Source organism: Protopterus annectens, chromosome 3.part0 (assembly GCF_019279795.1).
Source record: "Protopterus annectens isolate FY-2018-M chromosome 3.part0, PAN1.0, whole genome shotgun sequence".
In the NCBI taxonomy this organism is placed as follows: domain Eukaryota; kingdom Metazoa; phylum Chordata; order Ceratodontiformes; family Protopteridae; genus Protopterus; species Protopterus annectens.
The window spans coordinates 1,135,595,190-1,135,618,427 of NC_056731.1; the positions used below are offsets into that span (position 1 = coordinate 1,135,595,190).

A 23,238-nucleotide genomic window follows, 5' to 3' on the forward strand; every position below is an offset into this window, starting at 1 on the left:
AGCCGAGGATCGGCTCCGAACCATCCAGCAAGAATGAAGGCAAGAATGACAACTTAACATAACAGATTACGATGGTATGGGCACATGTGTAGAAAAGCAGAAGACAATCTGGTGAGGGAGATTTGGGACAGACAGGAAGAAGGTAAGAGGAAGCGAGGGCATCCAGCAGAGAGGTGGATGGATTGTGTGAAAGAAGATCTGCGACAGTCAGGCATGAGTGTTGAAGAAGGCAGGAGAGTGGCACTGAATAGCGAGAGTTGGCGACAGTTAATACGATACCCCGACCCCATGTAAATGGGAAAAAGGGGATGATGATGATGTGAGCCGCAACTACCTTCCATATATTTGGTGAATACACTGGGGGCTGTAGTGAGTCCAAAGGGAAGAGCTTGAAACTGGTAGTGACTAGCTCAACGTCAAAAGTGCACGTCTCCTGGAATACCTATCCATTTTTATGTGGTAGTATACATCCTGGTGATCTATCAAGCACATCCAATTGTCGTGTCCCAGAAAAGGGAATATCGACTGCAGTGTTATCATCTGAACTTGGACTTTTTTACTGATCTGCTTAGATTGTTGAGATCCAAAACTGGTCTCCAGTCCCCTGTTTTGTTTGGAACTAAAATGAATCTTGAGTAAGTTCCAGATCCTATTTGGTCTGCGGGAACTGTTTGGAGGAGTCTTGTCTAGCAACTTTCGAATTTCTAGAGTTGCCTGACCTCTATGACTGGGTGGAATGTCTGGAATATTTTATATGATTGGGGCGGGAAAGGAAATGGGACTGGAGTAACCTCTGAATATGATGTTTTGTACCCATTTTCTTTTATTTGTTGCCAGGTTTCTGGGTACAAAGATAAGAGACCCCCAACTGCCTCCAGAGGTGGACAGGTGGGCCTTCTTTCAGAAGTGCTGGAAGGGCTTACCAAAGAAAGATTTTCTGTCGCCCTGATTCTGTGGACCCCCCTATGCCGCGTGGTCAGCGCCTTCCATTACCACTTCTCCCTCTGCCCCTGGGGGAAGATTCACCATGTGTGTCCTGGATAGCTCTCTGAGATTTTTTGAAACCACATTTTTCCACTTCCTTTTTGACCTTTGGGATATAGTCTGTTAGGTCAGGAAAAACGAACGTCAATGGCAGACAGAGTCTTTCCTTCCTGTTCACACCTGGATAGTGTGTCACTGACATTGGGCCTGAAGAGAAATGAGCCATCGAACGGGGCATTTACAAAGGAAGATTTAAAAGGTTCCACAAAGTCACACAAGTGCATCCAGGTATGTCTCCTTAATAAAATTCCTGAACCCGCTGGTCTACTCGCTCCATCTGCTGCATAAGAGATCAGCCTCATGGAGGAGTTGACGACTGAATTTAAGGTAGAGAGCTGAGAGGAGACTTTATCTGCAACCCCATCAGCTACTCAACCTTACAGAGTATCTCCTAGCTCTTTCAGGAGGTCTCTCTGCAATCTTTTAAAATGGGTAAGGTAGTTCAGCGATCTGAGGGCAAAAGTTGCTGAAGAAAAAATGCATTTTCCATATCTGTCCATCATACAAGACTTTTTGTTTGGTGGATGAACAGACAAAGATGTCTTGGAGAGTTACTTCTTGATGGCTGCCGCTACCACCATAGCATCTACTGGGACTCCCTTGGTCAGAAAAGTTTTGTCAGCTGGGGACCTAATAAACTTATTTGGCCTGCTAAGAGCAGGTTCCACTGAATCTGGAAACTCCTGCACCTTTCGAGAAACTAGGTCTATCAGTCTGTCTAAAGGTAGAGACACACAAATGGAGGAAGGTTGAGACCCAAAAGTCTTCAGGAGTATGGACTCCTCTGCTGAAGGGTTTGTGGGCTTCCAGCCACTCCAGCCACCTCTCTGTTTAAGTATTTCTATGATGTCTCCAAAGGAGACATCATCAGGAGGTGGCTGTGGGGACCCCCTCAGCTTCATCGAGGTCTGTTTCAAAAGTGATGGACTCCTGTGCGGAATCTAAATGTTTCTTCTTACATAACCTCTTCCGAAGGACCTCCTGAGAAGAGTGGGGGGTGCTCTGTGGGGCATCTTGAGGGCTAGGATCTCTGCATTCCTGTGGAAGCAAGGATACAGAGGCAGACACCGGTGCTTTAGGGGGAAGAACATCCGGAGATGACAGTGGAATTGTCTGTGGAGACAGTACTCTCCTCATTACCTCAAAGGCCCCCTGCCCCTGATCCGAGGAAATCCCTGGATCCAAGGAAGCCGAGGGAATTCCCGGAACCAAGGACAACAGGCCCAAGGCTGAGGTAGGAGCCGAGCTCACCTGAGTCAATGCCCAGAGTGTCAAGATCGGATCCGACAACTGTCCAATCTGACTGGCCTCCCCGGACCCAAATGGACAGCGTTGGTGCCTAGACTCCTCAAGTTCCGATGGAGCTGAGGATGTCAGAGCAATGGTCGGTGCTGAAGATGGCGATATAGGGCTTGGTTCCAAAGTTTCCACCAGTAACAGCTCTGGACATTCCGACTCCAAAGTCCGAGAATGGATCGGGGAGGATGCAGTCAGATCATAATCCCTTAGGGCTGGATCCGATAATAATTTGGCCAGTGCCGGAGTCCTTAACAGCCTTTGTACCATTCAATCCACATCATCATCAGACAGGCTCCCGGAGGACTGAGTCAAGGGGGATGGAGATTTAGAAGGCTGCGGAATGGGTGACCTGAGGGTTGGAGAGAACAGCTCCAAGACTGGGGACCGGCTCCGAATTTCAAATTTCTTTGACGCTAAAACCGATGTTGTCAGGGTCGATGACTTCTTGGATCCAGTGATCTTTGGATCCGGAGATGAAATTTTTACCATTTTTTTAGATGGCGCCAATGGAGCGCTAGAAGAAGATCTCTTCTCTGTTTTGTCAGATTATGAGGAAGGAGACTTTTGTGATTTAGAAGAACCTGCACCTTGAATAGGCTCTGAAGAAGGGGGTCTTTAACAATCCTCTCAATATAAGCTTGTTTTTCCTCTCCAGGAGAGCTTTACAGTTAAAAAAATGACAAACAGAGCAAGACTCCTGGAGATGGACAGCTCCCAGACAACAGACACAGATTGTATGTCTGTCAGTCAATGACATTTTTTGTCCGCAATCCTCGCATTTCTTAAAACCAGATGATTTTGAACAATGTATATATAATTTTTTTTTGTATTTAACCACAACAAATACTAACAAAAAGGGAAAGTTTTCAAAGGGAGACACAGCCCTCTAAGTTAAATGGACTATGCTCAAAGGACAGAAGGGAAAGGGAAGGGAGAAAGCCCTCTAATTAAAAGGGGCTAAGGGGGAGGCAGTCCTTGAATTTAAATGAACTGCCTGTCATAAACAACAGGATTTTAAGTAGAGAGATATGAAAGAATGAGTCCTCTAACTTAAACGAGCTATAGAAGCTTACTGAAAGCCAGTAGAGGGAGAATAAAGCCCAATGAAAGATGATGGCCAAACAGCAGAAAAAACAGAAAAAAGAGGCAAGAGTATGCTATTTAGCACAACATACTACAACTATGTAACCCTTGTATAACAAATACAGCAAAGATTTAAACAGTGAGAGGTAAATAAAAATTATACTTAGCCAGAGCCAGCAGAACGAGCACCCGATCTTGTTTAGCGGCAAACGAGATCTGGGAGTCTGGGAGACGTTCCTAGGGCATGCTGGGATAGGGTTTAGCCACGAGCTAGTGGAAGACCTCAAGCTTGCATATAAGGCAGAGTCAGATCTGAGGATCGGATCCGAACCCATACTGATAAGAATGAAGGGGAGATTGGACAACAACACACCTATCAGTTTTCAACATATATTCACAATATTTGTAACTATCACAACTGTAACTTCCTGGGCTACAATCCAACATACCTGACAATGTCTCCTTCCAATCCCTTTTGAAGGAGGAGAAATATTCACCTAGAGACATACCACTTCTGTAACTACATTTCTCTGGTACCACATTACAAAATAAATGATCACTAGATAACAGATCCCAATATTTGTCCAATATGGACTCAATACTGTGACTATTTAGTTTCATAAGCAGAAACAAATCTCACCAAATGAGAACTGGTTACATCTAGCCCTTTATGCTGTAATACTACTGCTTTGCTAAGTTATAAACCTTCTCTTTAACTAAATCAGCTTTCAAAAATGGTCTTATGATGTTTATGTAAGTTTGATAAAATCATTCAGAAGAAGCTGGTGTGATTGCACTGATGAAGCCAATGGGTGAAACTTAGTTTTACAATAACTTTCATACTCCTGTGGTCATTGCTTTATTGAAATTTGTTCTTTTGGAGCTGGGTTTTTTCATGTGTGGATTTATAGTTTTGCCGTGCTCCACTTTCCACATGCATCTTTTATGATTTTGTATATATATATATATACATTTGTGTCTGTGTGTGTGTAGATATATATATATATATATATATATATATATGAGATAGATAGATATAGATATATACATGCACACATACATAATGAGCTAGGATTAATGTCAATAACACTGTTACATGAATACTGTATATAATAAAACAAATAACAGTCATACTATACAGCTTTTTCTGTGAAAAATATACTTTCCATGGCAAACTAAATATTTTGTATAAGCAACCTAGAACAATGATCTAGAGCTATGTACACAATGACTTCGTACTTACTTAAATAAGGAGTAAAAAGCACCAAATACAATAAGAATGCAGACTATGTACTGTTTCAACCACAGTCAATAAATGTGATCTCTTTAATTGCCCTTGTATTAAAGCCTTTGCTGTAAATTTTATGGAAAATAGAAAAGTATATATTACTTGTTACTGCTATGTATAAATTAGATTAGATGAAGCTCTGACAAGAGTGAACGCACTTATGTCCTGTTCTAACTTAATAAATCGTGGTTTAAACATTCAATACCATCTTGAATCTAGTTTTCCTATTTTAATAAGACTATAAAGTAATCTCTGCATGGATCTTGCATAAGAAGTTATGACAACTGTCTATTTTAAAAATGTTTATGCCAATATCAAAAGTAATTGTTCCTGTACAACTAGTTTTCCTTTTTTGTTTTGTTTTTCCTTAAAGAAGATGTACAGTCCCCTCAAGGCACACAGTCTACACACACACACACACACACACATATATATATATATATATATATATATATATATATATATATATATATACATACATATAACGTCCATACACACATGTGCAAGCATATAAAACCACATCTGCACATAATGGAGCTATCCTTTTTCCATGTTCCAGGTTACACATGAAAGGGGTAAGAAATGTGGACCAGTTCACTTAGTTAACAAATATATTACACTACAGAGTTCAAAGAGAGAAATATTATAAAAGAGATATAAGAAATGAAAGAAGGATTTGTAGAAAAAATTAGGAGCAAATTATATAGAAGTAAATGGAAATTGTGGGAACAATACATGCATAATGTTCAGGAACAGGAGAAGTAAGGTTTAAGTGAAGGCAAGAATTCAGCAATTTTTGTAATGATAGTAGCAAAGAAATATGTGTGATGTATATTGTATTTAAATGGAAAAATGTTAAAATGGTTTGGCTTCTTTTCTGTTAATGTACGTTTGCCTATGTCTTGAGTGGTAATTTAATAAAGGTGTTTAAAAAAGCCAAGCAATATAAAAAAACAAAAGACTTCCTCCATAACTAAACAGAAATTACCCTGAGGCATAATATCAATCTAGTTAGAAACAATAACACTCATCCATTTACCTACTTAACTGAATAAACTTCTTGTAAATTCAACAAGGCATCTTTATTCCTCCCACAAAGTGACTTTATCTGGTCTAATCCTTTACACTCCGTTTCTCATTAGTCTTACAACCCTACGGATCATAGGTGGGATAGGCCTGACTCAAGCTTTCTCGATTAGCTTTTGTTTACTTGTACATATATATATATATATATATATATATATATATATATATATATATATATATATATATATATATATATATATATATATATGATATAAACTGACAGTAGATGAAGTCTTCTTTGATCAAGTGTTAAAACATGCTTAACCTGACATTTGCATAGTCAGTGTATAAATCCCATCTAGATGGATAAAAAAAGAAGTTATGTACTCACCATAGCGTTCCATGTGAGTTGTTTATCTCGCCTTTATTCTCATTGATGGGTTTGGAGCCGATCCTTGGGTCCAACACGGCCTATAGCAAAAGCTCAAGGTTTACCAGTAGCTCGATACCAAGCCCCTTATCCCACAATGCACTGCTGGAATTACCTCAGATCTTGTTTGCTGCGAGTATATATACCTTTTTTCTTTTTCTACAAGGAAGCACTTCCCAAAGAGGAAGAAGAAGTATTGAATAACCACTATGGTACTAGCCTCTAAGTCAACTGTCAGCCAGGAGGGGGAAGGAGGGAGGGACGTGAGAATAAAGGTGAGATAAACAACTCACATGGAACATTATGGTGAGTACATAACATTTTTATGTGAAGTTGTTAAATCTCACCCTTTATTCTCATTGATGGGTAGCGTCCCTAGCACCCTCAATCTTAGGTGGCTCATGGAAGTATATTTTTCAGTACTGTGGGACCAAAGGAAGACCTGTCCCTGGAAGTCTTATCTACTATGTAATGCGTGATAAAGGTATGAGGCTTAGACCAAGTGGCTGCAGCACAAATATTGTCAAGGGGCAATTTAGCTTGAAAGGCAGAAGACGTAGAAACGGCTCTGGTAGAATGAGCCTTAGGTCTGTGTGTCAATGGCATGTTTGCATTTGCATAAACAAAGGATATACAATCTGATAACCATTTAGATAGGGTTGTTTTAGCCACTGGATTACCTTTTCTGGCCTCCGAAAAGGATACGAAAAGTTGATCTGATTTTCTAATATCTTTTAGTTATGTACTCACCATAACTTCAGATGTTTGGGCTCCATCTCTCCTACATTCTGTACTGATGGGTTCGGAGCCGATCCCTCGGCTCCGACTCGGCACGCTAATGCTATAGAGCGAGGCCTCTTATTGGCTGAGCTATCTTTATCCCAGGATGCACCACCACTAATCCCCCAGATCTTGTTTGTCCGCATTCATGCACACATGCACAACTTGATTATATAACATTGTTAGATGTTTCAAGATGAAACAACAGGATTCAGACCTTTTGATATCCTCTGATCTCCAAGGAAGGGGGAAGGAGGGTGGGTTATTAGGAATGTAGGTGAGATGGATCCCAAACATCTGAAGTTATGGTGAGTACATAACTAAAAGATGTTATGTGATCCTATCTCGCCTACATTCTGTACTGATGGACAGCGTCCCTAGCACCTAAATCCCGGGTGGCTCACTGGAAAACACTCCTGAGCACTGTGGAACCAAATGAAGCTCGTCCTCTAGATGCCACATCTAATTTGTAGTGGGAAATGAAGGTGTGCGGGGAAGACCATGTAGCCACAGCACAAATGTCACTAATAGCAAGCTTAGAATGAAAAGCTATCGAAGTAGCCATAGCCCTTGTAGAATGAGCCTTGACAGAGGTGGTAAGCTCTTTGTTAGAATAAAAATAAGCTTGAGTAATACAGTCCCTGATCCATTTGGCAATAGTGACCTTTGTGACAGCATTGCCCAATTTGTTATCTGCAAAGGATACAAACAACTGATCTGTTTTCCTTGTTTGTTTGGTCCTGTCTAAATAAAAACGTAACTGTCTGTAGACATCTAGTGTGTGGAATATGAACTCCGCTTTGTTAGAGTATTTTGGGAAAAAAAAACTGGAAGCTCTAACGATTGTTGTAAGCAGAAAGTTGAACAAACTTTAGGGACAAAGGAAGGATTTGGTCTGAGGGATACTCTGTCTTTATGAAAAACCAAGTACGGGGGGTTTACTGACAAAGCTTGAAGCTCTGAAACTCTTCTGGCAGAAGTAATCGCCACCAGAAAAGCTGTCTTCCATGATAGAAACTTTAGATCACATGTAGCTGCCGGTTCAAAGGGGAAAGAAGTCAAGGCGCGTAACACTATATCGAGATCCCATGGAGGTGCAGGATGAGAAATCGGAGGTCTTAATAGAGCAGCACCTTTCAAGAAGGTCTTACACAATCTGTTGCTCATTAAAGGTGGGTCTATGGATTCGTGAAAATTAGAAATTGCTGCCAAAAACTGAAGAGCCTTGATTGAAAAGAGAAGTCAGAAATTTTAGTACTTCTGCCACGGGAATAGAAATGGGGTCCAGGCCCCGGAGTTGAGCCCAAATAGCAAATCTTTTCCATTTGCTAGAATACAGTTTCTTTGTAGCAGACTTATGGGCCGAAGATAATATGTGTACAACATCTGGATCCAATGTATGGCTCCTGACTATCGTCGGAAGAGGAGGAGCCAAGCTGTCAATTTTAAGGCGTGTAGGGACTGGTGGAATAGACCCGACTGATGAACCAGTAGGTCTGGGATCTGATCCAGGAACCATGGACCTTCCAGGGCATGTTTCCGAAGATAGGGGAACCACACTTGACGAGGCCAGTAAGGAGCAATTAAGATCATTTTGCTCCCCAAGAGAGATGCCTTTTGAATCACTCTGGGAAGGAGAGGAACTGGAGGGAAGGCATAAAGCAAGCCGGTGGGCCAAGGATGGACTAATGCGTCCATGGGGCTCTTCCCCGGAGCTGGGGTTAGGGAGAAGAATTCTTTGCACTTCGCATTCAGAGGAGTCGCGAAGAGGTAGCAACACGGAACTCTCCATTCGCTGAAAATCTGACTTACAACTGTCATATTCAGAGACCATTCGTGAGGAGAGAGGATGGTCCTGCTCAATCTGTCGGCTATCACATTGGACTTGCCCGGTATGTGAGTAGCCACTAGGAAGCGTTTGGTCGAGACTGCCCATTCCCAAACTCTCATTGCTTCTCTGCAAAGAGGATAGGATATGGTCCCTCCCTGTTTGTTCAGGTACCAAACAACTGACATGTTGTCTGAGTGAACAGCAATTACACCGTGAGGGAGATAATCGTGAAGGGCTTGAAGGGACAGAAGTACTGCCCTCATTTCCAAGATGTTGATATGAAGCAAAGTCTCTTCCGGATGCCATTTGCCTTGGACTGACTTGCCCAGGGAATGCCCCCCCCACCCCGTCTGGGAGGCGTCCATGGTCAAAGTGGCCGCCGGAGGAGGAAGAACAAAGGGTCGTCCCTGATTCAAGTTGGAGGGCACTAGCCACCAGCGAAGGTCCCGTCTGCAAGATTCCGTGATCCATACAAGGTGACTGAGGGGAAGTTCCTGAAAGGACCATTGAGCTGAGAGAAGCCACTGGAGAATTCTCATGTGCAACCTTGCCAAGGGGACTAGAAGAACCGTGGCGGACATGGATCCCAATAGCTGCAGAACCATTCTGGCTGGGGCTTTGGATCTGGGAAGTAAGGCTCGAACTTGAGCCTGTATGGTTTGTATCCTGTCTGTAAGTAGATAGACCCGCATTTGGTTTGAGTCTATCTCTACCCCTATGAATCTTATTCGTTGAGATGGCAGCAACACAGACTTTGGCCAATTGAAGGTGATTCCAAGGGAATTGCCCAGTGATATAGTGGCTTGTAGGCTCCGCAGAAGTAGATGCTTGGAGGTGGCAGTTAGGAGCCAGTCGTCTAGATACGGAAACACCTGGAATCCTAGACTTCTCAGGTGAGCAGTCACGACTGCCAAACACTTGGTGAACACCCTGGGGGCTGTGGTGAGACCAAAGGGCAGCGCACGGAACTGAAAATGACTGCCTCCTAGGCTGAAGCGCAGATGTCTCCTGGACGCTTGATGTACCATGATATGATAATAGGCGTCCTTGAGCTCTATGGAGCACATCCAAACACCTTTCTCCAGCAATGGGAGAATGGTTTGTAGGGTGACCATTCGGAACTTGGACTTTCTGACTGAACGGTTTAGGATGCTGAGGTCCAAAATGGGCCTCAAGTCCCTGGTCTTTTTTGGCACCAAAAAGAATCTTGAGTAAGTCCCTAATCCGATCTGGTCTGCGGGGACCGGTTGGATGACTCCTTTTTGCAGCAGCTTTGAAACTTCTGAGGCTGCGGTATCCCGTTGACTGGGTGGCGGGTCCGGGATTTTTTTGGACTGGGGGGGTGAGAGAATGGGATGGAGTAACCTCCGGCGATAATCCGAAGCACCCATCGGTCCTGAGTGATACCTTCCCAGGCCTTTAGGTGCTTGAGAACGACCCCGACTGGCTCCGGAGCAGCACAGCCGGGCAATCCCTCAGGGACTATGAAAGGCTGAAGAGCCACGAAAGGACTCGCGGTCTCCAGTGTTGCGAGGGCCTCTGCCGCCTCTGGGACGGCATCTTCCGGATGAATTTCCCCTCCTCTGCCTCTGGAAGGGGAACCCTCCTGCTGAGAGGGGTAAGGCTTCTGAGATCTACGGAACCACATTTTCCCTCCTCTTTTAGCCTTGGGATAAGGCCGAAAGGGAGTGGAAAATCGTGCCCCTACGGCAGTCAGAGTCTTACCCTCCTGTTCACAGCGGGTTAGTGTGTCCTTTACCTTGGGTCCAAACAGGGAGGACCCATCAAAGGCGTCGGCAAATGAAGACTTAAAGGCCTCCGCGAAATGACACAGACGGAGCCAGGCTTGTCTCCGAGAGCAATGCCTGTACCCGCGCTCTACTGCCCCTCGCCGCATAAGAAATGAGCCTCATGGACCGAGTTGAAAAGGGCGACATTGTAGCCAGCTGAGAGCCAACCGTCTGGGCCAGCTCCTCAGGCAGGTTACCCAAGAGGGTATCGGATAGCTCCTTAATCAGATCCCTCTGAAATCTGGTAAAGTGCGTAAGGTAGTTCAAGGACCTCAGTGTAAAGGCCGCTGAACTGAGGGTGCGCTTTCCGTACCGATCCATGCTCCTAGACTCCTTATTAGGAGGATGGATGGACGTAGAAGCCTCTGCTACATCTTGCTGGGTAGCAGATGCCACCACCAAAGCATCTACAGCCACACCTTTAGTTAGGAACTCTCTATCAGGGGGCGAGAGAAATTTGTTCGGACGAGCAGGCACCGGTTCCACAGAGTCTGGGTGTTCCCACGCCCTTCGACAGATCAAATCCAAGAGCTCGTCGAAGGGCGGAGACACCCAGGAGGCGGAGGGCTGAGCCTCGAAGGCCTTCAGGAACACCGACTCATCAGCAGAGGGAGGTTTGGACTGCCAGCCGCCTCGTTGTTTTAGGGCTTCCAGGATGTCTGCAAAGGAGACATCATCCGAGGACGACTTAGGGGACCCCTCTGCATCATCGAGATCAGTGTCGGATGTCAGAGACTCATCAGGGGAGTCAACGTGCTTCCTCTTGCACGATCTTTTCCTGGGGGGTTCTTCCGAAGAGGCATCAGAAGGACCTCCAGGAGGGGGAGAAACCCCAGTGGGGGTAACCTGAGGCCCGGGGGCTCCGCTGTCTAAAGACAGGGGGACTGCCAACGACCCAGTCTCCGTATTCAGGGAAGGAGCTGGGGAAACCGTGGCGGTAGCCAAGGAAGATTTGGCTAATGCACTCCTCATAGCCCTGAAGGCGGGACCACCAGAATCCTGGGAGGGTCCCACCTCCGTGGCCACGACAGTGGACGGCACTCCCGCCGCCGACGCACCAAGAGGGAGACTTGGGACCGAAAGCATCAATCCCGAAGCCTCCCCCCCAGGGCCGAAGGAAGAAGTCCGTGTACTGAACTCCGACCCAAGAGCCGGAGTTGGAGCAAGGGTCGGGCCCGACCCTAACACCTCCACAGGTTCCACCAGCACCGGCTCCAACGGTGCCGAAGCTGTTGGAGGAGGAACCACAGAATGGGAGTGGACCATCGGCTCCGAAGCCAAATGGGCTGGAGCCGAAACTAGCTTTTGGAACACCGGAGACTGGAAAAGTCGAAGGAGCACCCTGTCGATGTCCGATGGAGGACTCTAGAAGAGAACGCGTGGCACACACTACACGACTCTTGTAGGTGCTTAGCACCTAAGCAATAGAAGCACGAGGAGTGGTCGTCCGTTATGGACATTTTAAAACCACACCTCGTGCATTTCTTAAACCCGGAGGGTTTGTGTTCTTTAGACATAACTGCTTTGCCACAGAACCTAAGTGAAAAACACTAAATTTTAGTTAAAGGTAAAGTTAAATTCAACAACTTTAACAAATTACATATATATATATTTTTTTTACACTAAACAGTTAACAGACAAAAAAGAGAGAAAGAGAGTCAAGACCCTCTAACTTAAACGGGTACTTGACCCAAGAAAGATACACAAGCAGCAAAGTAACAGGGGAAGGCCCCTCTAACTAAAACGGGAAACCTTCCCTGACTAAAAAAATCACGAATTTACCAACAGAAATTCACCAATCACACTAATATAACAACAATAGCTGTTAAAACAGCTTTTGGGTTCAAAGTAAGGAAATTTGTGACAGGAAAAAGCCTAAATAAATAGTAGCCCAGCCAATGTTGAGACCACGTCTAGTTAGCGGCAAACGAGATCTGGGGGATTAGTGGTGGTGCATCCTGGGATAAAGATAGCTCAGCCAATAAGAGGCCTCGCTCTATAGCATTAGCGTGCCGAGTCGGAGCCGAGGGATCGGCTCTGAACCCATCAGTACAGAATGTAGGCGAGATAGGATCACATAACATCCTTAGTTCTATCAAGATAAAATCTGAGCTGTCTGTGTACATCAAGTTTATGCAGCATGTATTATAATTTGTTAGAGTGGTTGGGAAAAAAGACTGCCAACTCAATGACCCAATTGATATTTGATTCAGAACAGATTTTAGGCAAAAAGGAGGGGTTTGTTCCGAGAGATACTCTATAAGCATGGAAAATCATGTAAGGAGGTCTGATAGATAATGCTTGAAGTTCTGACACTCCGCGGGCGGAAGTAATGGCCACTAGAAATATAGTCTTCCAGGACAAATATTTGAGATCACAAGAAGATGCTGGTTCGAAGGGGGAAGAATTATTTGAGACAGCATAAAATTCAAATTCCAGGGAGAATAAGGGATTTTGACAGGAGGTCTCATGTGAAAAACACCTTTAATAAAAGCCTTAGATAACTTATGGCCCATAACATTTAACCCATCGAATCCAAGGTGGAAATTTGATATGGCAGCTAAAGTACAGTTGTGTACACTTACCATAAATGTAGATGTTCCAGTGTATTCACTGTTGCAGTCATTACATTTGGGTTATCCTGCTGGAAGGTTGCCCTTAGTCGGCCTGAATTCCAAAGTCTTGGGTCCTGCGTCGGTTGCTGTCGCCTCTTCCCTGACGTCAGGTCATCAAGGGTACAAATGATGCAGCCAACGCCATTTTCTTCAGTTTTTCTTGCCCCAGATGTTAGGTGCTCCCAAAAGGGTAGGCTAAAAATATGTAAATAAAACATACATGCACCAAAATAAGCTTTACCTTCATCTATATGCAAATACACCACCTAGGTTGTATAGATTAGAGAAGTAAAGATAAGTTTCAGCAAAAATAAGGGGGATGGCGGATGGGTAATCTGGACTTCAACAGTGAATACGCTCGAACATCTACATTTATGGTAAGTGTACACAACTGTACTATGTTCTTCGTGTTCCACTGTTGCAGTCATTACATTTGGATTGAGTCCCAAAGCTATGGTTGGGTGGCTGGAGCTAAACAGCATTAGGAGCGGCTATGAGGCCCTGCAGAACTGCAGTGGCAAAGCCTGCCCTGGATTTAGAATAAAGAGGCAGATTGTAATGCTTTGTAAAGGTATGCACTGAACTCCAAGTAGCAGCCTCTAAAATGTCTTTGGTTGGTACTCCCCTGAGAAAGGCTGCAGCTCTGGTTGAATGTGGCCTAATGCCCTTAGGCACTGGTTTGCCATGCTGAGAGTAGCAGAAACAAATGCAGTGACCTATCCATTTTGAAATAGTCTGCTTGGGGATAGCCTTTCCTTGTGATGTTGCGGCATATGCCACTAGTAATTGTTCTGTCTTTCTGAAAACTTTAGTTTTGTCCAAGCAGAATCTAAGTTGCCTGTGTACATCCAAAGAATGCAGAATTTTCTCCACCTTGTTCTGTGGATTTGGATAAAAAGTTGGCAAATTAATAGTTTGGTTAACGGCTACACTGGATACCACACCTTAGGCATAAATGTAGGGTTTGTTCTCAGAGAGACCCTGTCTGGATAAAAAATTATAAAGGGTTCCACAGCCATGAGAGCCTGTAGCTCTGAAACTCGTCTTGCAGAAGTTATTGCTAGGAGCAGAGCTGTTTTCCAAGATAAGAACTTTATATCCGCAGTAGCAGCTGGCTCAAAAGGAGGTAAGGTGAGTTTTTCCAAGACATAATTGAGGTCCCATGCAGGTATTGGCGTTCTCCTTGGGGGCCTTAAGTTTTTGGCTCATCTGAGGTACTGCCTTAATAAAGGATGAGAAAAGAGTAGTGGTTCTGTATTGTAATAGCCGAAATGGCAGAGGCATGGATTTTAATTGATGAAAAAGACAGGCCTTTGCCCAGCATCTCAGTTAAGTATTGCAAAATCTGAGGAATATTTGGGACAGCTGTATCAGTTCCTTGAGCTTAGTTCCAAGCACAAAATCTCTTCCATTTCCTAGCGGAGGATTTTCTAGTACTAGACCTTCTGACTTCTAAAATGACATCCATCACAGCTTTACTGAGAGGTGTGGTTTGTACGGCTACATTATCCGCCATGCTGCCAGGTTTAGGGTCCTGAGTTGGCTGTGCAGAATCTGCTTGTTTTGCTGGGACAGTAGATGAGGTATTTGAGGTAAGGTCCAGGCTGGGCATTGGGACAAGTTCCTTAAGCGCGGATACCAGTACTGGCGTGGCCAGTCTGGGGCAATCAGAATCACTTTTGGTTTCTCCTGTCTGACCTTTAGGAGTACCTTGGGGAGGAGAGGCAGTGGAGGAAAAGCATATACTGATAGGTTTGTCCAGTTGAAAGATAAGGCGTCCACTTTCCATACTTGTCCATGATAAGTCCTTGTGCAGAATCGTTTTAGTTGATTGTTGTGAGGGGAGGCAAATAGATCTATGTCTGAGCGTCCCCATTTCTTTGTTATCATGCTGAAGACTTGTGGATCCAGGTGCCACTCGTGGGGATCTATGAGGTTTCTGTTTAGTTCATCTGCCAGAGTATTTTCCTTTCCTGGCAGGAATTGTGCCTGCAGATGAACTTGGTAAGTCAATGCTGTGTCCCATAAAGCCATGGCTACTCTGCAAAGGGGGTAAGAATGAGTGCCCCCCTGCTTGTTTATGTACCACATGACCATGGTGTTGTCTGTCTTTATCAGTAGTTGTCCCGGATGAAGTAGATCCTTGAAGGCTGTCAGGGCATTTTGAACAGCTAGCATCTCTTTTTGATTGATATGTAGATGCTTTTGGTTTGTTGACCAGGTGCCCTGAATGCCTCTTCCTGCCATGTGTGCCCCCCAGGCATAATCTGATGCATCTGTCGTTAGGCTCTGCCTGGCTGGGGGTAGTGAGAATGGCTGTCCCTTGTTTTGGTGACAGGCCTTTGCCCACCATCGAAACTCCTGTTGCAGGGAGGGAATGAGAGTAATCATTGTTTCCAGGCCGTGGCAATGTTGTGTCTAGACACTTTTTAGGTACCATTGAATTTTCCTCATATGCAGTCTTGCATATGGAATTAGTAAGATGCAGGATGCCATGAAGCCCAAAGCCTGCAGAATTTTTCTTGCAGATAACTGGGCCTTTGTTGCCATTTCCTTGAAATAAGTAGTCAGTTGCCTTTGTTTGTCTGGAGTGAGATAAGCCATCTGGGCAGTTGTATTTAAGCTTGTACCCAGGAATATTATCTCTTGAGAGGGTACTAGTTTTGATTTATTTTTGTTGACTGTGTACGTTAGGCATGTTAAAAGTCTTTTCACAAATGTCAGATGCTGTAGTAGAATGTCCTTGTTCTCTGCTTGTATGAGGCAGTCATCCAAGTAAGGATATATTTGTATTCCTCTTTGTCTGCAGTAAGCAATTACTGGTTCCTGGCACTTTGTGAAGACCCTGGGCGCAGTAGATAAGCCAAAGGGCAGTGCAGAGAACTGGTAATCCTTTGAGCCAGCCTTGAATCTGAGGTATCTTCTGCATGATTGTCTGATTGGGACATGCAGGTATGCCTCTTTTAGGTCTAAAGTCACGGGCCAAGCCTTGCTGCCCAGCATGGGCAGAAGCTGCTGCAAGGTCAACATCTTGAGTTTTGGTATATCCAGGAAAGTGTTTAAAATAGATAGGTCCAGTATTGGTCTCCATGCTTTGTCCTTTCTGGGTACCAAGAACAGTCTTGAGTAAAATCCTTGTCCCCGCTCTTGCTGTGGTACTTGCTGAATAGCCCTCATGTCCATGAGAGCTGCGACTTGTTTTTGAGCCTCTGCCCATTGATTTTTTGGCAGGTCTGGCCAACCGTTTGCCCTTGGCACAGTATGGAAGTGAAACATGTAGCCTTGTGACACTATGTCTAGAACCCATTTGTCATGGGTTATAATATGCCGATTTTGAGAAAAAAGTGCTAGTTTTCCCCCTAAGGGTGCTGCCAGAAGATAAGTGATTGGTGCAGGCATGGGGAAGTCATTGGGACTGTTTCCTGTATGGTTGTGATTCGTCTTCTCCATCTTTGGAGGTAGAAGCACTCCATTGCTTAGACCTGTAGCCACCTTGTGGCTGTGATTTGCCTCTAGGGTGTCTGGATCTGCCCCTTTGATGTCTGTCTGAGACTGGAAAGGACCAATTCTTTGTAGGCCTGTGTCTGCTAAATCTAGGTGGCTGCACCTGTAAGAAATCCTTGACCGTTTGCATAGCTTTAGCTTTGTCCTCCATTTTCTTTAACACCTCTTCTGCCTTAACACCAAACAAGGTATCATGTTGTAATAGAGCATCTAATAATTTGGCTTTAACATGATCAGGCAGATTTTGTTCCTTTAACCAAGCATGCCTCCTGATGACAGAATCCGTAACAGCGGCCCTGCAGGAGGCCTCTAGAGAATCAAAACCACATTGCAAAGTATGCTTTCCAACTTGTTCAGCTGCATGCAATCAATCCTGCATTTCTTTGTTTTCTGCACATTCAGAATTTACCATCATTTTCTGTTTAAGCAGTGTCATGATATATTGCTGATATTTGAGCATATGAAACTGGCAATTTAAGGCCCTTATAGCCAAGGTAGCGGATGTGTAAATCTTTTTCCCCATCTATCCAGTGCCCTAGAATCCCTGTCAGAGGTGGTAGGGTTTTTTGCAGTGGAAGCCTTGACCGCTTTGGGACCCTGAGAAATAGTCTCTGGGTCTGCAGTAGGGTTTTTGAAAAGAAATTTATGAGAGTCAGGCACCCTGTAGTATCTGTCCGGCTTAACAGGAGCTGGAGGTAAGGAGTCAGGGGTCAGATTAGACTCTGAGAACACATCATCTACAATGTCTAAAACAGGTGGAATAGCTAGAGGCCTGTGTTGAGGTAGTAAAAGGAAGTCTCTGAGCCTCTTCTTAGATTCTGAAAAATCTTGGCTTTCCCAGTGGAAGTGCTCCCTCATGGTATGCAAAGTTCCCCAAAAGAGTAATTCTCAGGAGGAGAAGCTGAAGGAATTGATTCTTCAGCATCAGAATCCTCATGGGGGGAAGAGAATATTCCTGATCAGAAGAGGAATCAGAAGAAATGGAAACCTGATCTGAAGATTCATAGTCTGTCTCTTGCCTAGGCCTCTTATCAGGAGGGGGATGGGAACCCCTGATCAAGGTAATTAAGTCTTCGGCCATTTTGAGCATCTGTTTTTTAGGCATGGAGGCCTGTCCATGTGGCTGGTGAACTTGTTTCTTTACCTTTAAAGGTGTTTTAGTCTTTGCCTTTGATGTCGGTTTAATATATAATTCTTTAGGTCTGAATACACCCTCAGAAGCCGATGCCTGCTCAGCGGCTCCGGACCCATCTGAGGGATTAATCTCCGAGGCTCCAATACCGTGAGTTTCCAGCGGCCTGGCCGACTCCACGTGGGAGTCGGTAGCGGCCTGCGACTCTAAAGTAGCGGGCGTCAGGGGCTGCAAAAGCACCTCACTGAGAACCGGCGACTTGCTCAGGATAAGCTTCGTCGTCGGTTTTGGACCTCGGTTGCCTGCCTTTTTCTTTGCGTTTTTTGTGAACTCCGGTAGTCGGATGGCTATCCGACAACATTGCATAATTAAATCTTCTCCCAAAATACCTTAATGCAAAGTCGTACCGACGCTTAATAGTGCGTTGGTTAAATCTAGCACAAAACCGACAACTAGAAACGTCGTGGTCAGGGCCTAGGCAAGGAATACAGTAAGAATGAAAGTCCTTATGAGCTATTTGCTTCCCACAAGAAATACAATTATTAACTTTTTCTGACATCGGTCTGGAGCAAGAAAAAAGTTTCCCCAATGGGGTACTTAGCATTCAATGAAGACTTTGGATCTGAAACTTGAACACGGAAATCTCAGGAGTCGGCCGACCGGCACTTGCGAACTGCTTCTGCTTCGGGCACCGCATGGCAAGAAAGACTGAAGAAAATGGCGTCGGCTGCATCTTTTATACCCCTGACGACCTGATGTCAGGGAAGAGGCGACAGCAACCGAAGCAGGACCCAAGACTTTGGAATTCAGGCCGACTGAGGGCAACCTGCCAGCAGGATAACCCGAATGTAATGACTGCAGCAGTGAAACACGAAGAACATCTGGACTCGAACTGTGACAGCTGCTGCTCCTTCCTTAAAATTCTTTATCAAAAATTCTAAAAGGGACAATAGAGGAGCTCGGAAAGGGTCGATTTTCTGTATATTACCCCAAATTGAGAACCTGTTCCACTTACTGCGGTATAGTTTCCTGGTTGATGGCTTGTGAACAGACAAAAGGATTTGTCTTGTATCATCTAAAAGTGAATGAAGCCTGGCAATTAGGGGAAGTGGATTAGCCAAGCAGTCAGCTTTAGGAACTGCATTGAAGAATGAAGAATGAAGGTCCCCTGACGTGTGTGTCAGAAGGTCCGGAACTGAGTCCAGGATCCATGGATCCTCCAGCAGATGATGGTGAAGGAAGGGGAACCAAATCTGTCGAGGCCAGTAGGGGGCTATGACAATAACTGTCCTTCCCAGTGATTTTGCTTTCTGTAAAACCCTGGGTATCAATGGAATAGGTGGGAATGCATATAGGAGACCCGGGGGTCAATCGAGTACGAGTGCATCTCTCGGGGAATGTCCTGGAGGTGGTATTAGGGCAAAGTAGCTTCTGCATTTGGCATTTGTGTGACTGGCAAAGAGGTTGCGGCAAGGCTGGCCCCATTTGCGGAAAATAAAATCCGCAACTCGTTGGTTGAGAGACCACTCGTGAGGCAACAGTATTGCCCTGCTTAGCTTGTCCACTATCACGCTGGACTTCCCCGGGATGTCTGTTGCTAACAGAAAACGCTGGGACGACACAGCCCATTGCCATACCCTGATGCTTTGTACCCATGTATCTGAAGTTATGTTTAGCCAGGCTTCTGGGTACAAAGATAAGCGACCCCCGACTGCCTCCAGAGCCGGACAGCTGGGCTTCCTTTCAGGAGTGCTGGTAGGGCTGACCAGAGAACTGGCCTCTGTCACCCTGTTGCTGCGGACCCTCTCTGCCAATGGGGCGACGCCTTCCTTTATAACCCCCTCCTCTGCCTCTAGAGAGGGTTTCTCCACGTGTGTCCTGAAAGGCTCCCTGTGCTTTTCGGAACCACATTTTTCTGCCCTTAGGGCCCTTGGGATAGGGCCGAGTAGGGGTAGGAAAAACGGACTCCAACGGCAGATAGGGTCTTGCCTTCCTGCTCACACCTAGTTAAAGTTTCCTTTAGGCCCAAACAGTGATGAGCCATCAAATGGGGTGTTGATAAAGGAAGACTTAAAGGGCTCCACAAAGGAACAGAGACGCATCCAGGCTTGTCTCTGCAGAGCAATGCCTGAACTAGCGGCTCTACTCGAACCATCAGCTGCATAAGATATGAGACACATGGATGAGTTCACAACCAAGTTTAGGGTAGCGAGCTGTGTGTTGACTTTTTTGGCAACCCCTGCAGCTACCGTACCCTGGAGAGTATCTCCTAGCTCTTTCAGGAGACCTCTTTGTAGTCTCGTGAAATGGGTTAAATAGTTCAGTGATTGCAAAGAAAAAGTCGCTGAACTAAACATGCATTTCCCATATCTATCCATGATCCTAGAATCTCTGTTAGGAGGATGGATAGATGCGGATGTTTCAGACACTTCCTTTTTTGGTGGCTGCAGCTACCACCATGGCATCAACAGGCACTCCTTTGGTCAAAAAGGCTTTGCCCACTGGGGCAGAGATGAACTTATTTGGCTTCCGAGGGACAGGTTCCATGGCCTGCGGTGACGCCCACGCCTTACGAGAGATCAGCGCCATGAGCTCATCATAAGGTGGAGACACCCAAGAAGTGGAAGGTTGAGACCCAAAAGCCTTTAAGAGCACTGACTCGTCCTCAATAGGGGTTTTGGACTGCCAATCGCCCCTCTGACTCAGGATCTCTAATATCTCCGCAAAGGAGATATCCTCAGAGGGGGATCAAGAGGACCCTTCTGACTCATCCAAGTCAGTGTCGGATGTCAAAGACACCAGTGGGGAGTCCAAGTGCCTCCTCTTGCACAGTCTCTTCCTGGGTACCTCCTCAGTGGGGAGATCTGGAGAGGTCTCGGAAGAACAGGAGGCACCCAGAGGGGCTACTTGAGGCACAGGGTCTCTACGCTTAGGGGGACCGGTAGACGTAGAAGCGGACACAGGTGCTTGAGGGGAGAAGGAAGCCCAAACTGATGCCGACGATGTCTTAGGAGACACGACTCTCCTCATGGCATCGAAAGCACCATGGCTCTGACGAGAAGGGGTAGACGGATCCGGAGGGACCATCCGATCCTCCTGCACTGAAACCCTGGGCTCCGAGCCCGAGGTAGGAGCCGAGCTCATCCGAACCGAATCCCCGAGAGGAAGAGTCGGCACCGACAAATCGGTCCAACTATCCTCCCCGGACCTGACAGGAGAGCGCCAGCTCCTAGCATCCTCGGTCGGCGTCGAGGACGTCCAAGTAGATGGAACCGATAACACCGGTGCGGGTCTCGTTTCCATAGGTTCGACAACTATCGGTTCAGGCTCCTTCGGCTCCGAGAGTCCAGTACGGCTCGGAGGAGTAGCCAAGTCTGGTTCAATGGTCTTTGGCTCCGACGAAAAGCACGGGGCCGACAACAATTTAGCAAGTCCTGGTGCCCGTAGAAGCTTCTGCACTAGCCGATCCATATCCACATCTGAGAGGCTGACTGAAGACTTCGAGGAATGCACCGAAGGTGCTGACTGGAGCAGAGTAGATGAGGGAACCTCAGAGACCGGCTCCAAGACTGGGAGCTGGCTCCAAACCAAAGGGACACTCGGTTCCGAAGACTGTGGAACCAATGACCCTGTACCCTCCATTCTTTTTGCCTTCTTAGAAACTTTAGAATCTCCAGAAGATTTAGATGATTTTGAGGAAGTGCTAGCACCTTCCTGGCTACCCAACGCTTCAGAGAAAGTATGCTGCAGCAACCCCATATCAATAAGTTTTCTCCTTCTCTCTGCAAGAGTCTTGGAGGTGTTTAGCCCCCAGACAGTAAATACATTGGACATGCCCGACAGTGACGGACATTTTCTGTCCCCAATCTGGACATTTCTTAAACCCCGATTTGGGATGAGACTTCTCCCTCTCATCCGACATGTTCAAAGAGTAATCAAAGTTTGAAACAGACACACCACAGAAATAACTTGCAGAGGTTAAATACAGGGCTAACTAGGCCCACACTAAAAAAGTACTAATAACAAGAAGAAATTTGTTAAATCTAAATAGGGCTAACAAAAGGCCCAACACTCTAAGAAACTAAGCCAACACAGGGCACTACCTACTACAATCTAACCTATGTATAACTACAGCATTTTAACGTGAAACACACAGACACACACACTAGATAGAGAATTATATATATAAAAAAGAAGGAGAAAGACATTTTTAAACTTGCGATTTAAGCAAAATATGGTCCGAGCTGACTGGATCACCAAAATCTCTTTGCCGCGGTAAACTAGATCTGAGGTAATTCCAGCAGTGCATTGTGGGATAAAGGGCTTGGTCTCGTGCTTCTGGCAAACCTTGAGCTTTTGCTATAGGCCGTGTCAGAGCCGAGGATTGGCTCCGAACGCATCAGTGAGAATAAACAGCGAGATTTAACAACTTCTCATTACAGACAATAAGGAAGACAGACTGGTTAGCTGGCATAGAGCATTAACAAGGTTAGCTGCTGCATTAACAGATGATGGAAGGAGAGATCATAGTCTTAGAAATCCAGGGAAAATGAGGCTTGCACTCCCCCTCCAGAAAATGTTACTCCACTTCCCAATTAACCCCATTATAAAAATATTTTTTTATACTGGCAGACTACTTGTTATGGATGTACTTATTCACAACTCATTTTTAATTAGAGAAGGGATGTTCTACTTACTCAAAACATTTCTGTTGTTTTCCTTGTGTTTGTTCAGCTTTAACACAGTCTCACTAATATAGGTGCTGTCCATGTCTGGGGAATCTCTTGCAGGCTCTGGAAGACCAGAAGTCTAAATAAATTAAAAAAAAATGCAAGATTAATGCCACAGTTTTTGACTTGCCATTTTCAATACAGGACTTTACCTGTAAAATTATAACATCATGCACATAACTTAAAATACTTCATATAGAAATGTTTGGGCTGCTTCCCCCAAAGATCATTCACTAAAGACTATGAAACTCATGCCTCTGACTTCAGCATGAAACATAACTAACAAATAATTCAATATTTGACATGATGCAACATAAAAATATCCGTAGCTGCAACACCAGAAACAAAGAAGAAATATTTATGGGCGAATCAAAGTGTGGTAGAATATGTTTATATTGCCCACAAAGCAAGCACAGTTGACTTAGAGATGGAAGAATAATAACGATCAGTATTGTTCTATACAGATACATACTGATGCAGATTTTTCAACGTTTTTATAAGCAACAGTGTCGAAATCAGGAAGAAAACCGTTTGTCATTCTGCTGACATAAACAGTTATGTAACACAGCTAACACATAAGAAGGTGTAGAAAGGATGAGAAGAAGCTTCGTAAGACTGGAAAATAGTCCAACAGATGGCAGCCTAAATGCAGTGTAGAAACATAGAAAACAATGCACCAGCGAAGC

At 45.0% G+C, this 23,238-nt stretch overlaps 1 protein-coding gene across 3 annotated transcripts in view; it reads right to left on the reverse strand.

The window, feature by feature from the left end:
* The window catches only part of RBBP8 (RB binding protein 8, endonuclease), a 2,682,217-nt gene that overhangs the window by 471,506 nt on the left and 2,187,473 nt on the right, over nucleotides 1–23,238 (reverse strand). For all 3 annotated transcript variants that reach the window (XM_044065365.1, XM_044065366.1, XM_044065368.1), the window contains one exon: nucleotides 22,520–22,631. In XM_044065365.1, coding sequence (XP_043921300.1) covers nucleotides 22,520–22,631 — 112 coding nt within the window. The remainder of the gene's footprint in view (nucleotides 1–22,519; nucleotides 22,632–23,238) is intronic.